This window comes from Mauremys mutica, chromosome 10 (assembly GCF_020497125.1).
Source record: "Mauremys mutica isolate MM-2020 ecotype Southern chromosome 10, ASM2049712v1, whole genome shotgun sequence".
In the NCBI taxonomy this organism is placed as follows: Eukaryota; Metazoa; Chordata; order Testudines; family Geoemydidae; genus Mauremys; species Mauremys mutica.
This window is the reverse complement of record NC_059081.1, coordinates 43,112,225-43,128,449: the sequence shown is the minus strand read 5'-3', so window position 1 is coordinate 43,128,449 and position 16,225 is coordinate 43,112,225. Positions and strand designations below refer to the sequence as shown.

General features: G+C 41.9%; 1 protein-coding gene across 15 annotated transcripts; it reads left to right on the top strand.

Annotated features, from left to right (window-relative positions):
• The first annotated feature begins 500 nt into the window (after positions 1–500).
• Positions 501–16,023, top strand: LOC123378888 (cytochrome c, testis-specific). 15 transcript variants are annotated; one of them, XM_045033151.1, is made up of 4 exons: positions 501–795; positions 2,028–2,138; positions 11,216–11,390; positions 13,723–16,023. In XM_045033151.1, exons 3-4 carry the CDS (start codon positions 11,222–11,224, stop codon positions 13,869–13,871), a joined length of 318 nt encoding a protein of 105 aa, XP_044889086.1. In that variant the 5' UTR covers positions 501–795; positions 2,028–2,138; positions 11,216–11,221; the 3' UTR covers positions 13,872–16,023. The 15 variants fall into 15 exon arrangements, with proteins under 15 accessions (XP_044889086.1, XP_044889078.1, XP_044889085.1 ...); XM_045033143.1 differs by having other exon boundaries at positions 502–795; positions 2,028–2,153; positions 13,723–16,021; XM_045033149.1 differs by having other exon boundaries at positions 503–795; positions 2,028–2,081; positions 13,723–16,022.
• Positions 16,024–16,225: the final 202 nt, after the last annotated feature.

Sequence of the window (16,225 nt, the reverse complement as noted above, 5' to 3'; positions counted from 1 at the left end):
TTTTTTACCATCATGGGTGCTGGCAATATGCTCTGGCAGGAATGAGGACTAACAGGCACACATTTACCCTGTGAAAGATACACACTTCACTTCCACTGGAGCTGCTATATAGAAGCTTTAAAATAGACTTAAGGGATTTCCCTACTGGCTGGGTTGCAGGTGGGTATGGTTTGGAAGAAGCTGGGAATGAGAAACGTGTGTTTTGGGGGGCTTAGTGCAATCTGTCCCACTCCCCAGTTCTAGCAGAGGCAGGTGCTGGTGTCAGATTTTTTGACAGCTCAAACCTTGAAACAGACTTTAATACAAAGTCCATCCCTCATTGAGATGCTCCTTATGCTACATATGTGGGTTCCCCCCGCCATCCCATAGTATGACTGGCAGCTTTCCACCGCCTTCAGGACAAAACGTTAGTGTCATAGGGAGACGGCTACGGGCCTGGCTGCCCACGGGCGCGCCTTCTCAGGGCGGGGGCAGGATGGAACTCCGGGGAGTGGGGGGGAGAAGGGCGCCCACGAGCTTAGTAGGAGCCAATAGGATCACTGCGTCTCCTACAGGCAGTTGGGCAGAGAAGACACTACTTTCGAAGACGTGCCGTTAACGGCGACACCTGTCGGCGCAGAGGGTACGGTCCAGTCTCTATCGAAAAGACTGGGGTACCCTAAGGCCAGGCCCCGGGGCCATTGGTGCACCAATCAGCAGGCGGAGTGCCGGATTATGCGGCCTGTGATTGGATGGGTCTATTGTGACACACACTCCTTCCCCCGGGACGGGCAGAGAGTGTGAAGCGACAGCGAGGTTGGTTATTGGAGCTGTTCCCGCCAGTGAGAGCGGCGAGCTCATTTCCGGGTGGGAGGTACCGGGGGAGGGGGCTCATGGAGCGGGGTGGCCACGCCTGAGGGCGCGGCTCGCTGTGGGCGGGGACTGGGCGCTAGGGGCGGGCGGGCCATAGAACCCCGCGGGCGTGGGGTAGGACGCGTTGGCAGGGGAGCCACCCGTCCACTCTGAGGCAGTGGCCCCGCTGCGCCGGGGGTGGGGACGGGGGAGGATCTTGGTGGAACAGGAACCCTAGGGAGCTTCCCCAGGCAACCTGTGCTCCGCATTCAAGTGACTTCCCGTGGGGTCCCTCCCTTGCAGGACTTTTCGGGGGTGGGGGGAGAGATACCGATATTTCAGGGGCTGTCGCCTAATGTTTTCCTGCCATATGCTAATGTGCTAAGGTTTAACATCCCATGAAAAGGGATCATCGTAATCATTGCGCAGCTTGATACATCTCTCCAGCAGGATCTTCCTACCATGCAGCCAGAATTGTACTTAATTCCATCCAGTTACCGCTACTTCCACCTTGTGGTAGTACCCTATATAATCTCAACCCCCCCCCCCCACACACACACACTTTAGGCTTACACCTTTCTCAGAAGTGGTTGTGTTTCTCACCTCTTCCTCGCCCTTATTCAGCCACACAATGCATCATTTTTTTAACGTTTTCAGCATAATTGTTCATATAATTTATTGTGAAACTTCTTACTTGCAGAACATAAAGATCACAATTAAAGTTCAACATAAACTCTTCAACATAGTAAAAATCATACCTGCTGCTTGTTTGTAAATGAAATTGTTTAGAATTCAACTTGCTTTTACCCTATAATTAAGCACCAGTGATGTGCTCAACATATAGTCCTTCCCCTGAAGAACTAGTCAACTAAAGTGCAGGAACTCAAGCTTTATTCTCTTTTAAAATTTTAATTAAGCATTTTTAAATGTCTATACTGATTTTTCTGGCTATAAAAACAATTACATGTAGACTAGCAACAATTCACAACACACTAGAAGAAATATGACTGTTCTTTCCCTCCCATTATTCTGCTTAATTGTGAGTTGCCTATTGTGTTCTGTAATTTTTAACTTTCTATTGAGGTGTCAATTTCAGTTTAATTTAAACTAGGATGGTATTTAAGACTGATGATATTTTATTCTTGCTTATGTACAGTTTTGGGACCCTTTAAAGACATTTCTTATTCTGGTTTCAGCTGGAATGTAACCTTATCTATCAGGGACTCAAGTAATCAGTTTCTGGACTGAAGGTAAAGGTTGCCAGTCATTTGATCAGCTGTTGCAGTTCCCAGCTCTGTCAGACTGAGGTGTTTCCAGCTGTGGTGATTATTCAAATAGTTTTTTTTATATTTTAAAAAAATAAGTAGGGGAATTATGGTAGGGATGAGATAAGGGGTTCTCAAACTGGGGGGTGTGACCTGTCAGAGGGTCATGAGGTTATTACTGAGGAGTCACAAGCTGTCAGCCTCCACCCCCAAACCCCACTTCACTATCAGCATTTATAATAGTATTAAATATTAAAAAAAAATTTATCTGAGGGGGTCACACTCCGAGGCTTGCTGTGTGAAAAGGGTCACCAATACAAAAGTTTAAGAACCGCTGGATTAGATTAATGATTCAGAAGAGAGTCCCATTACCTTCCATAATGTCTGTGCATGAGCAGAACCTGAGGTACCTTCCCCATATGTGCCAGCTATGTCACTTTGATGTTCCTTTGAAACACTGGCATATCAGAGGAGAGCTACTGCTTTCCATTGCAGACAACATGGGAGTTAAATTATGCTGGATTAAAATGGGTTAGAGTGAGAAGAATTAGTATAAACATGTTGCGTGGCCAGCGTAGTTTAAAAAAATCCATTTTAAAATAGATTTTTTGTTTAAAAGTTGGATTTCATTTAAGTTACAGGTTTGTTTTTTTAAATAAATTTAAATAAAATTAAATTTGAAATTGACAGCCTGCATTAAGGCCTCCACTTACTACAGTCTATTAAAAATCACATTAAGCAGTATATATCTGCTGCCAAGTTTTAAAGAAAGTCAAACCACTGAACTGGTAGAAGTCACCAGCTAAGCATCTGGAACAAGTGCTAAACTAGCTTCTGACAGCAGTAGTCTCTTCTGCAGGTGCAGAGATAGTATTTTCCTCACTTAAGTAGTTCTGGTCAATGACTAGTTCATTCAAAGTTAAGAAATCAAATGAGAGTTGGGGGAAAAAGGCAGGAAAGTTTGTTTTCCTCTTTCAGTTGATGAATAAAGAGTAGGTGTGAAGATGAGATCTATTAGGTCTAAAATCTTCAACAATCACTTAAATTAAGTACTGAGAGATATTTCCTTTGTTTAAGAAATCAATTTTAAGTGCAAGATATATTTTTTTATCCAGGACATTTAAGGTAATTTTATTTAATAAGAAAATTGTTGTTTTAACAGAATTTGCATTTACATCCAAAGAGAGCTTGACAGTCACAAGTGTGTGCGTGTATATATAAATTTTCCAACAATGTAAAAATTAAGTATCTGAATAAGAGTTATAGAATTGCTTGTGTGTGTATATATATGTAGTGTATCTTAAAGAAAAAGGCACCAAATTTAGTGTAAAGGCTGTGTTTAGTTGCAAATCAATATTCTTTGTTACCAATCAAGGAGAATCAACCTCTCTTTCAAAAATAACAAAGGTACAAATGAAAAGAAAATTAATCATGGTTTTCTGGTTGGTGAATTAGTTACAATTATAATCAGTAATTTAAATTATTTTGATTGAAATCAATCCCCCATGTATGGTTCTGTATTTTCTCAAAATTACTTCAATTACAGATTTGTTCAGTTCACATGCCAAAAAGTTTCTTTTCCTAACTGCCAATGCTGCAGACTCAATGTGGGAGAAAACAGAATAAAAATGCACAGTTTTTTTAAATCTTGTATATAATCACCAACAACAGTTTCCACAATTAAAATTTAGCTGACAGTTTTCCTGATGTATGAGACAAAATAAAATTGTTTGCTTATTCATAGTTATAGTAGCTTTCTAGTGCCTACTGTAGTCAGTTTACTTTTATTAGTAAATTAAACTGAGTATGACTTAAAAGCAGGGAACCAGATGCCTTGAATAAGGTCCATCTCTGCATAATCACTTTGAGGTTTTCACAAGCATTAACTCTGGCCTAACTCTGTTCCCACTGAAATCAGTGGCAAAACTGATTGACTTCAGTAGGAGTAGAGTTAGGCCAGAGTTAGTGCTTTTGAAAAAAAATAATTTTTTAAACCTTAACTCTGATTGGCATCTCTTGTAAGTTTGAACTTCATTGTGTTTCTTACTTTATTTTTGGCATGTTTGTGTTTCAAACTGTGAACAGTGCTCCTGTTACAGGTGGAAACAGGAAGGTTGGGAGGTAGGTAAAGACCAAAACAGAGGGCCACATTGTGCCCTGACAATCCACAAGTGACTAGGGACTTTTCTGCACATGGGTCTTCCCCTATTTATCAGCATCTTCTATAGTACCTTCCCTTTGGAAACATTGGAGAGCCCTTGGAGCAGGGGTGGCCAACCTGAGCCTGAGAAGGAGTGAGAATTTACCAATGTACATTGCCAAAGAGCCACAGTAATATGTCACCAGCCCCGCATTAGCTCCCAGTGCCTCCCACCCACCAGCAGCCCTGCCGATCAATGCCTCTTCCCCCCCCCCCCCATCAGCTGTTCCCTGGCATGCAGGGAGCTGGGGGTGGGGGGAGGAGCAAGGGCATGGCAGGCTTAGGGGAGGGGGTGGGAAGGGATGGAGTGGAGGCAGGGCCTGTGGCAGAGCCAGGGGTTGAGCAGTGATCATCGCTGGCACACTGGAAAGTTGGCATCTGTAGCTCCAGCCCCGGAGTCGGTGCCTATACAAGGAGTCGCATATTAACTTCTGAAGAGCCGCATGTGGCTCCGGAGCCACAGGTTGGCCACCCCAGCCTTGGAGGATTGTGGATCCATTTATGGGTAGCAGGGTGTTAGACTGGCTCCTCTATTCCAAGCCTGCAGAGTAATACAATCTAAACCATGGATCTCAAACACGCAGCCCACGGGGCTCTTGCGCTGTGGTGCTGCGAGCCCCGTGCCACTCTCTGAAGCAGCTGGCAGCACACCTCTTTGCTCCAGGGGGGAGGGGGAAGGAGGCAGAGGGCTCCTGCATTGCCTCCTTCCAGGCATCGCCCCCCGCAGCTCCCATTGGCCAGGAACAGGGAACCGCGGCCAATGGGAGCTTTGGCACACGGAACCCTGAGCCCTGACCCCAGTGCCCACCGCTGCCACCCCGGAGCTGCTCCAGGTAAGCGGTGCCGGGCTGGAGCTAGCACCCCGAACCCCTCCTGCACCCCAACTCCCTGCCCTGAGCCCCCTGCCGCACCCCGCACTCCTCCTGCACCCAACTCCCTGCCCTGAGCCCCTGCTGCACCCTGCACCCTTTCTGCATCCCCTGGGGCAGTGTTGGGGTGGGGACTTCAGGGAAGGGGTTGGAATGGGTGCAGGGAAGGGATAGGAAGAGGCAGGGCCTAATAGAAGGGGTGGAGTGGGGGCAGGGCCAGAGGCAGCGAGGTGTGTGTGTCAGCGATGCGGTCCTCGGGTCAATGCACTAGTCCTCATGTGGCCCTCGGGGTCATTTGAGTTTGAGACCCCTGATCTAAACCATTTGGGAGATCTGAACAGAAACTAGTATAGTTGTAAAACCTGCCCTCCCTCCCTCCATGTAAGATGTTGAAGAAAATTTCATGGGGGAAAACTAATCAAGTCTTTTGGCTACTATATAGGTTTGAGATTTGGACCTATATTTTTAAGGTTGGTCAAACAAGCATTGTATAGAGAAATCATACACATCACATTCCCACTCTCTGTTCTGTTTCCAAGTTTGGAACTCCAACTCTCAGATTGTTGACACTCTGAGGTACTTGCATTTGGGAAACAATCTCTCCCCTTCATTCCTTTCCAATTGTCACTACCTCAACTTCATCTAGAACATCTTTAGTCAGTTCCTTTCTGACTGGTTAGTGAAGGTGCTCCCTGCAGGAGTTGCTTAGTAGATTGCGATAGCTGTTCCAGCTCTTTCTAGGATGTGGTCTTCCTTTAGGAAGCTCCATCATATCCATCTTTAGTTATGCAAATTACTTCACCTCTCCACTTCAGTTTCCCCTTCTTTAAAATGAGGACAATTAAATGGAGCCTTTTGATTCAGATTTTAGTAGTAACTGCTTTTGAAGCCTTTTTTCCTCTTCTGAGATAAGTCTGGGATTTGAAGCAGCTATTCCAAAGTTTGTTTGCCTTTGGAAGTTTGGAACAATTGTCTCCTACAAGTATTCTACGTGTGGTGGGTTAGGATAGTGACCATGTCCTGAGCAAACTTGTTGGTCTGTCAGGACTGAGAACAACTGCCTTCCCCAAGTGGTTGTTGGGTTAGGCTTGCATTGCTAGGCTCTTAATATTTCTCCTCTTTTCAGGGGTTCATCTGTGTCTCACCACATAGCACTCAAATAGCCCCAGGCAATTCTGATGGTAGATTACTACCCCTAGGGCAGTGGTTTTCAAACTGTGGTTCGCAACCCAGCACTGGGTCACAGCAGCTCTGGTCAGCACCACGGACCAGGCCGTTAAAAGTCCCATTGTCGGTGTTGCCCGGCTAAGGCAGGCTGGTCCTTACCTGTTCTGACACCACGCTGCGCCCAAGAAGCAGCCAGGAGCAGATCTGACTCCTAGGTAGGGGGGCTGCACTGCCCCTGCCCTGAGCATTGGCTCAGCACTCCCATTGGCCGGGAACTGGCCAATGGGAGTTGTGGGGCGGGGCCTGCAGGAAGAGCTGTGTGGAGCCACTTACTCGCCTCTGCCTAGGAGCCGGACCTGCTGCTGGCTGTTTCTGGGGCACAGTGCAGTCCGCGATGCCAGGACAGGCAGGAAACCTGCCTTAGTACCCCCACTGCACCGCTGATCCAGAGCTGCCCAAGGTAAGCCCGCACCCTGATCCCCTGCCCCCCCAAACCCCTCATCCACAGCCCCACCCCAGAACCTGCCCCTTTAGCCAGGAGGCTACCTGGTCTCCTCCCGCACCTCAATCTCCCACCCCAGCCCTGAGCCCCACCCCAAACCCCTCATCCCCAGCCCCACCCCAGAGCCTGAACCCCCAGCACAGAACCCTGACCACCTCCTATACCCCCAGCTCTGAGCCCCCGCCAAACCCAGAGCCCTCTCCTGCACCCCAAACCCCTCATCCCTGGCCCCATCCTGCAGCCCAACCCTCTGACCTAGCCCTGAGACCCTTCCACACTCCAAACTCGTCATCCCCAGCTCCGCTGAGTCATGGGCATCAACAATTTTCTTCAGCTGGGTCGCCAGGAAAAAAGTTTGAAAACCACTGCCCTAGGGTGCCCCAGCTACCAGATCCATAGATTCCAAGGCCAGAAGCGACCACTGATCATCTAGCCTGACCTCCTGCATAACACAAACCATAGAACTTCCCCAAATAATTCCTAGAGTGTATCTTTAGAAAAAAGTCTAATCTTGATTTAAAAATTGTCAATGCTGGGGACTCCACCATGAGCCTTGGTAAGTTGTTCCAATGGTTAATTACTCTCACTTTTAAGAGTTTCCTCCTCGTTTCCAGTCTGAATTTATCTAGTTCAACTTCCAGTCATTGGATCATGTTATACCTTTCTCTGCTCAGTTGAAGAGCCCATTATTAAATATTTGTTCCCCATGTAGGTACTTATGGACTCTAACCTCCTCTTTGTTAGATTCAGGGTTCAGTCTATTTAGCTTATCACTATAAAGCATGTTTTCTAATCCTTTAATCATTCTTCTGACATCTCTGAATCCTCTTCAATTTATCAACATCCTTCTGGAACTGTGGAGATGATATTCTAACAATGGTCACACCAATGACAAATACAATACAGTAAAATAACCTGTACTGCCACTCGAGATTCCCCTGTTTATGCATCCAGGGATTGGTTTAGCCTTTTTGGCCATAATCATCCTGGGAGCTCATGTTCAGCTGATTATCCACCACGACTCCCAAATCTTTTTCAGAATCACTGCTTCTCAGGATAGAATCCCCCATTCTGCAAGTCTGGCCTACATTCTTTATTTGTAGATGTATACATTTAGCTGTATTTTAAAAAAGTATATTATTTGGCTGATCCCAGTTTACCAAGTGATCTAGATCGCTCTGAATCAGTGACCTGTCCTCTTCATTATTTACCACACCCCAAAATTGTGTCATCTATAAAAATCACTGATAAAGTTATGCTTTTTTCCAGGTCATTAATAATAATGTTAAATAGCATAGGTTCAGAATCAATCCCTCTGGGACCCCTCTAGAAACACACCCATTTGATGATGGGTTTCCCATTTATAACTACATTTTGAGACTTATCATTTAGCAAGCTTAATCCATTTACTGTGTACCACATTAATTTTATATCTTTTTATTTTTTTTAATCAAACTGTCATGCCGTACCAAGGTTTACAGAAGTCTAAGTATTTTATCAACTTGTAATCTGATTTAAAAAAAACCAAAACTATAAATACAAACCATCAAGCTAGCTTGAAAATCTATTTTCCATAAACCTATATTGACTGGTATTAGTTATATAACCCTCTTAATTCTTGATTAATCAAGTCCTTTACCAGCTCCATTATCTTGGCTGGGATTGACATCAAACTGACAAGTTTATAATTATCCAGGCCATCCTGTTTACCTTTTAAATACTGAGACATCAGAGAGCTTTCTTCCAGTCTTCTAGAACTTCCCCAGTATTCCAATGCTTATTGAAAAAACAAACAACAACAACATCATTAATAGTCCAGAGAGTTCATCATCTGACTCTCTTAAAACTCTTGGATGCAAGTTATCCAGACCTGCTGATTTAACAGTGTCTAACTTAAGTAGCTGCTGTTTAACATCCTCCTGAGATACTAGTGGAATAGAAAATGTTATTTTATGATATGACTACATCATGTGTCGTTCTCCCCCCCACACGAATAGAGAACAGAAATACTTATTTAACACATCTGCATTATTATTGATAATTTTATTTTTAATATGTAGTAATGGAAAAATAATATTAGGATTCTTTTTGTTCCTAATGTATTAAACGCCTTATTGTCCTTAACTCTGCTGGCCATAGACTACTCCTTGTGTCTCTGTTTCCCTTATCAGTTTTCTATAAGTCCTAGCTTCTGATTAACATTCATTACTATCAACATCCCTTTTAGTCCATTTGTTGTGTTATTTTTTAGAGGGGAAGTAAAGGTAGCTATAAACCAGTTTGATTTTTTAAACTATCACAACCTTCTTCCTTGACTGTGGGATTATAGCTTTTAGGACATCTAGTAAAGTGTGCTTAAACAATTCCCAGTCATATTTTTCTGATTAAATTACTCCAGCTGATAATTGTTTTCAGCTTTGTAAAATTGTTTCTTTTAAAGCACCATATATATATACAATTTTATTTATATATAAATAAAATTGTTCTGGATTTTATTCTGTTTGCACAATAAATATGATCAAGTCATGATCACTTGTGACTAAGTTACCATTAATTTTTAAGCTCTGATTCTTTATCCATCAAGATGAGATCTAATATTGATTATCCCCTGTGTTGGATGCAACACTTTTTGAGTTGATATAATACTTAGAAATTCCAAGCAGGTGTTACTACTGGCACAATTAGACCTCTAGCATGTCATTCAAACTGCAGTCCCCCATGATCAAACAACTTTTTTCCCCCTACACATTATAGATCATCTCCTTACATACCGTACTTGTCACCGTTTCCTAGTGTGATTTGGTGGTCTGTAGCAGCTGCCAGCCAATACCCTATCTAGTGCTTTATCGATTAGCACATTGATTCATAAGCATTCCTGGAAACAACTCCAGTCCTGGCCAGAGTTAAGGCATATTCTTCTATGCATGGCAGTGGTGGCAGAACCTGTATTAACCATTGTGCTTTTTTATCCACTTGGATGTGGAGTTTGGGTGGTGTTCTTCCAGTGGAAGGCAGCTGTGACTCTGCCACTTATCAGATTGAGAGGTTTTCTAGGCAGCTGCTCAGATTGCTGGGTAAGTCTACACTACTAGGGGATATATTCCTGTAACTTGAGATAGGATGTCCCTGTGTAAATATCTGCCAAAGTCTCTAATAGAAGAGGTCAGAACAAACTGAATGAAACTAATCCCTAAAATCCAGTCAAGTAGGGTATCTTTTTTGTGGGCAATTGGATCAATCTGTGATTCTGTTAAACAGGTTGGTTTACAAATGGGGCATCTCCCTGCATCAGAAGGTGAGAGAGAGAGTTTCTTTTTCACAGGCAGATTTCTGGCAGTTTCAGGGGGACAGCGGCCTGGGGGAGGTTTCTTGCCCCTTTTATTTCTAATGCAGTTGCCATGTTTTATGTAAACCACCTTGTATACTCCGCTGAATGTGTCACCTCTGTGTGGTTTCCTTATAGATCTGGTCTATTTTAGGAAAAAACCCAAAACTTTCAACCATTGTTGGGTTAAAGGTTCTCACTATATGGGCTAGTTAAAGGTGGTACACAATCTCTGTCCCTATAGTGAAAATGTTCTGTTTTGGCCATTTTAATGCCAGAAGCATCAGTATTGAGACCTTTGTCATTTAGAAGGAAATAATTTTAAAAATTTCTATAAAAATAAATAAAGGGATTATTCCGATTGTAGGTGACATCAGTTAACCTACAGATGCTACTAATTAGGTTATTCATTCAGTATTTGTGGTCATTGAGTTTATGAAAGATTAGGAAACATTGGTTGAGATCTTCAACCCCTCTTTGTCAGGTAAGCTGTCTATATTGGTGTAACAAGGCTCCAGCTAGGGGAAGATTCTTGGGCAGGCACAGTGGAGATAGTTGTAAAACTGTCTTCCACGAACCCTGGTGTAAGGGGTATGCTGGGATGGGAGGGATGCATCAGCAGTGGGCCACAGTACTGCAGATATCTGGGCAGAACTTTGACCCTAAGGTCATCTAAATTACCCAGAGCTGCCAAGATTTAGGAGGGTACTAAGAAGTGTCTTAGAGCCACCTTAGCCCTCTTACTTCTGGGCTGCACGTTTTGTGTTGCACCTTGAAGAGCGGTTGCACAGAATCTCAGCTGTAATGGTTTTAGCTGTCTATACTAGAGTTTATTTAAAAAAAAAATAATTAAAAACCAAACCTGTTCACAGAATGGGCAAATGACCAAGGACTTCCAAAATTTTTCATCTTTTTTGAGAGCCTCTCTTTTTTCTCCTACTTAGCTAGACCGAAGTAAAAGTAGGGCAATGATGGTAAATGTAGCCAAAAGGGTAATCTTTGTAATCTTTTCAAAAATATTGTACAATTTCATTTTTCTTTTTTGCTTTGTCATAGACCAAAATGGGTGATGCTGAAAAAGGCAAGAAGCTCTTTGTTCAGAAATGCTCTCAGTGCCACACCGTTGAAAAAGGGGGGCCACACAAGACTGGCCCGAATCTTTGGGGTCTGTTTGGTCGCAAAACAGGACAAGCTGCAGGATACTCTTACTCAGATTCAAACAAGAACAAAGGTAAAAACAAAAGGGTGACATGGGGTGAGGTGCAGGACTGGAAGCATAAAGAAGCAAAATTAATTCCATTCTTGCTATATCTTAAACATCTTTACAAAGCTACCCTCATAGCTGTTAAATGACAGTATTGCAAGATGAACCTGAACCACATCTTCAGAAGCAAAGTGCTTTTTAACTGAGTGCTCTTCCAACACATCTTGTTTTTTTATATCTGGCTATTTACATCCTTTTTAGGATATTACATTAAAATCTGCTCTCTGACAGTGCCTATTTCTTGGAGGGATGTTGGTCCTTTAGTCTGATCTTGCTTCAGTTGGTCACTGCTCTCTATTGGCATTGCATTAGTGTATAGTCTCTTTACTTATTGGCACTGGACTAATTTTAGCTCTCTGATTATTATATGCTGACGTGTCCACGTGCACGGTTCTAATACAGATGATTGTGAAAGTAAAGAGGTGTTTAAAAGAATTGTTACATAATTAGATACAATGGTGTTCATTTGGGTCAAGGTATTAATTGCAAATATTCGTAGTTTAAGTTATTTAAAACCTTTTGGAATTCCTTGACTCTTCAGTTTTACTGGGATCCCGCCAGGGCGAGGGCATTTAGTCTTATACTGGGACCTTAGTTATAGAAAGGGATCCATTTCTCTAAAGAAATCATGTATTTCATTGTTAGTGTCTGTTCTAAAAGTGCTTGTGTGAACTAATAGTGCAAGTGATTACTACAAGTAAGCCATCAACAGGATGTCTAAATGTACTTTAGACTACAACATAATACATCAGGAGATAAATTGACTAATATGGTTGAACACAGAGGTCAGACATAAGCAGTGCTGCTATTACTAATCTTTGAGAAGCCTTCATTACTGTTGACCATAATCTCTCATTGATATGCCCATGAGAATTAAAGGTGGAAGCTAACACTGAAGCTGTTTCATCTTGTAAGTGGTTCCATTCCCTGCTCTAGCACTCTTTGGTATTAGACTCTGGCACTACAGGGGTTCACCTCCAGCACTCCTATTGATTATATCTTTGGGCCTGTTTCAGTACAACTTACCATCACATCTAGTCCAGACCCCGCCAAGGTAACAGAAATCCAAAACAAGAGTTTACACAAACAAAAGTTTCTTCCACCCTGCTTAGGCTTCTCATCAGCCCAGCCTCCATGTTCACTTCCCAGTCCCTCTCATCTACCTTTTAAGTTTTTCTGATACCTTCCCTGGAATCCTTTCATGGTCTCAGAGCCTTCCACAAGAATCTATCTTACTCCATGTAGTCCTCCTTTAGGAGTTTTCTCAGCCCTTATGAGGCCCAGTTTCGGGCTATCACCTGACCCCATTTAGTCCTGCCTCTTCTGGTTAAACTGGAGTTAATTATGGCCCAGGAGAGCTGACTGAAGAGGGCTGGCTGCCTCAGGTTTCCTGGCCTTTAAAGGGGTGGGTCACCCTGTTACACACCTGTTCCTGTTAGAGAAATTCCAGAGAGTAGCAGTGAAACTACTGTTTCTTTCTGAAGGTCCTCTATTGCCACCCTTAATGTTCAACATTTATGAACCCACTGTGGGAGGAAATACAGTGTGAGCTAGGAGTATCTGTATGCAGATAATCAGCTCTCCATCTTTTTAACGGAATTACAAGTAGCTTTCCCTGTGCTCTCCCAATATCTAGGAGAGACAGACAATAACTAAAGCTAACTGTTTACATATCATCTGAAAAAGATGGAGGTGCTGCTGACTTGGCAGAGGGAAATGCTTTAAAGAGCTGGCAAAATTTATAACCATTGTGTATAATCAACAGTTTCTGTGAACACTTTTGCCAATAAATGGACAATCTCAGGCTTCAAAAGAGAGCTTGCTCAACCCTAAGTAAAGATCATATTGATTTAACACACAAATCTGAATACATTACTGGAAAGCATGGTCTCACTGGCTCTTGAATTATGAAGATATTTGTATAGATTAAAAGTAGCAAACATTATTCAAAAGTGTTCTGTTTAGGTGAACTGGCTTTGAACATTAATCTTTCCAAGATGCTCAATATAATCTGGATTATAAAAATTAGTCAAAAATAAACACGGTATGTACAAGTTGTGTGTTTAATGTGAAATGTGTTCAAGCAATAATGAAAACTGGATTTAATTTATCATTCATTCTCATTCTTTTTTCCCCTCCTTTGTAATTCAGAACATAAACTGAGTAGCGTACTTTCAGAGCTGCATACCCTAGATTTTGAGATCTTGAATATGCTTGATATACTTAGCTATATGTGGAGTCAAGGGGTAGGATATTAATAAAATGTAAGCAGTTCATCATTATTGTCTAAACTTTCCAGGTGTTGTGTGGAATGAAAATACACTGATGGAGTATTTGGAGAACCCTAAGAAATATATTCCTGGAACTAAAATGATTTTTGCTGGCATTAAAAAGAAGAATGAGAGAGCAGATGTTATTGCATACTTGAAAAAGGCAACCTCTTCATGAAGTGTTCTTACAACTACTGTTATGTCAGAAAGTGTTTCAAAATTTGAATCTCTCTTGTATCAGTATTCATGTTTCAGTAGTCTGTTAATATTTATTAGGTACTAGTCTTAGCATCCGAAAATATCAGTCTTTATTTGATGTTTTGCTAAGCCTACTACCACAACAAAATAAGGGTGAGCACTATGTAAACTACTTCTATAATGGTAAAGGTGGGCATGGCCCTGTACATACATTTCAAAAGAAAAATGTTGTTCCCTTTTCCAAGGAGCTTCCAAATGAAGGGTCTAGTCCTGCATATACTGGTATATATCTGGAATTATACACACACCCGAACAGTCACACTGATTTCAATATAAAGTTGTAAGTTAGTACAGTTACTCACAAGTGCAAGTGGTTGTAGCAATGGACCCTAATGCTTCTTCCTTGAAGATTTTACTTAGGCAAAATTCTCAACAAAATCAGTGAGGGCTCAGCATTTTGCAGGATTCAGCCCTAACTTAAAAGAGCAAAGGATGACAAACAGTGGAGAAAAAGCCAGTCAGCTTTGTATCAAGATGTTAGTATAAAAGTGAAGCTGGAGGGATTGGATCAGCTACAGTTTGATCTGTAGATAATTTCAAAACTTTAGCTCACTCCTTGTATTAGTGTTTCTTTGTGTGTTAAAAGGACATAACTGTCCACCAATCAGCAGTCTCTTCATTACAGTTTTTTTCACTCTATGTGTTCACTACATGAGTCAAATATATTAAAGGTATCCAGCCCCCTTACTATAAAGAAACAAACAAGGTCTGGCATAGCTCAAATGATGGTAATAATAGCAGGAATACTTTCACCTTTAGTTCATATTCACAACTGTTCCGGTAGCCTATATAAAATGTAATGGCTTAGCCTGGGTCTGAGAGGACAGGATTACTACCTGAGCTGATACCTTACTTGGGTACTTTAGAGAATTCAAGGATTATACGGGCATGGAAACTTCATTAAGGCACTTCGGGCTCAGGCTGTGAAAGTCTCATTTATTCTGTACCATACCTATTATAGGGTTATAAATCTTGCACCTTTCAAATGGCAAACCTTAAAAACGAGGTTGGAGTGGGGATTGAGGAAATTAAGAGCATACATCTTTAAATAGTGAAATCTGCATCTATTTTATATCTTTTTATAAAGACTACTTAGCCGTACTGCTGACAGTACTAGGTCTTCCCAGGGTTCTGTAAATACTGAGGTGTTAACTTACATTATTGTTAAAGGCCGTACTTTCATGTGTTTGGCCATCGATGATCTGTGCAGAATGTATCCCAATAATATTAAAGATGTTAGTAAAAAGAAAACATAAAATACATTAAGCATCTAAATTTAATTTTAAAGCATTTAATTTTTTTTACAATACTAATTAAGCACTACATTGTAACCATATATAGTACTATAGTGATTGATGCTAGAGAAAAGATGTCTTGGTGGATCTCTCAAACTTTTCCCTAGCCTCCCCATCATGATTCCCATCCCTCTTAACAATATGAAAAAGGTAGCATCATTGTAACCCCCTGGCATTATGACCCAGAGGTTGAGAATTCATATCTTAAAATTTGTAGGGTAGGTTGTCTGCAAGTTCTGGCAGGTATCACTGCAGCAGTTTAGGATCAGTTCACGTTTCTAAGGTCAGCTTCACAATCACAAGAGCTAGACTTTTTTTTTTTTTTTTTTTTAAATGAAAGGGAAGGGAAAGGCAGATGGTTGCAGCCCCCCTGAAACCTGTTTGACTCTTTCCTTCCAGCACCCAGGTTAAGAACACTTGCCTTGGACAATTAAACAAATTAAAATATACTTCAGCATGGTTAAGGTCAGCCTTAGTTGAATGAAGAAAGCACCAATACAATTCCCATTTATCGATATAGCACCAGATATATAGGTATTGCTCATAATCCCTACATTGTTCTAGTACTTAGCAACCAAGCCTTGCAACGTTCCTTTGAGGTGGGGGAAGTACTATAATCCACATTTTAAGAAAGGAGTAATTGAGGCCCAGAACAGTTAAATGACATAGTCAAGAGTATAAGTCTGTGCACAGTTGGAACTAGAACCCAGGTTTTGTTCCCATACCTGTTCTTTTAGCTACCGACAGACAATCTTTCTCTCTCTGTTTACAGATAAGAATGTTGTATTAATTGTGTTAGACTCTACTATTAAAGTAATGATCCAATTGTAGTTTGGAGTGACAATTTGATTAAGGGTCTGTAACTTTTCTAAGTGACACTTTAAAACTTGCCTGGACTTGACCTTGCTCCTGCTAAATACAGGGAAAATTCTGCTTTTGACACAAATAGAAGTAAGAGTAGGCCCGCCAAGAACACTAT

What these genes read in the sequence shown, in the direction of transcription:
- LOC123378888 (XM_045033151.1), top strand. Translation starts at nt 11,222, where the DNA reads ATGGGTGATGCTGAAAAAGGCAAGAAGCTCTTTGTTCAGAAATGCTCT. An exon ending in AGATTCAAACAAGAACAAAG is followed by an intron (nt 11,391 to 13,722) that starts GTAAAAACAAAA and finishes TAAACTTTCCAG; the next exon opens with GTGTTGTGTGGAATGAAAAT.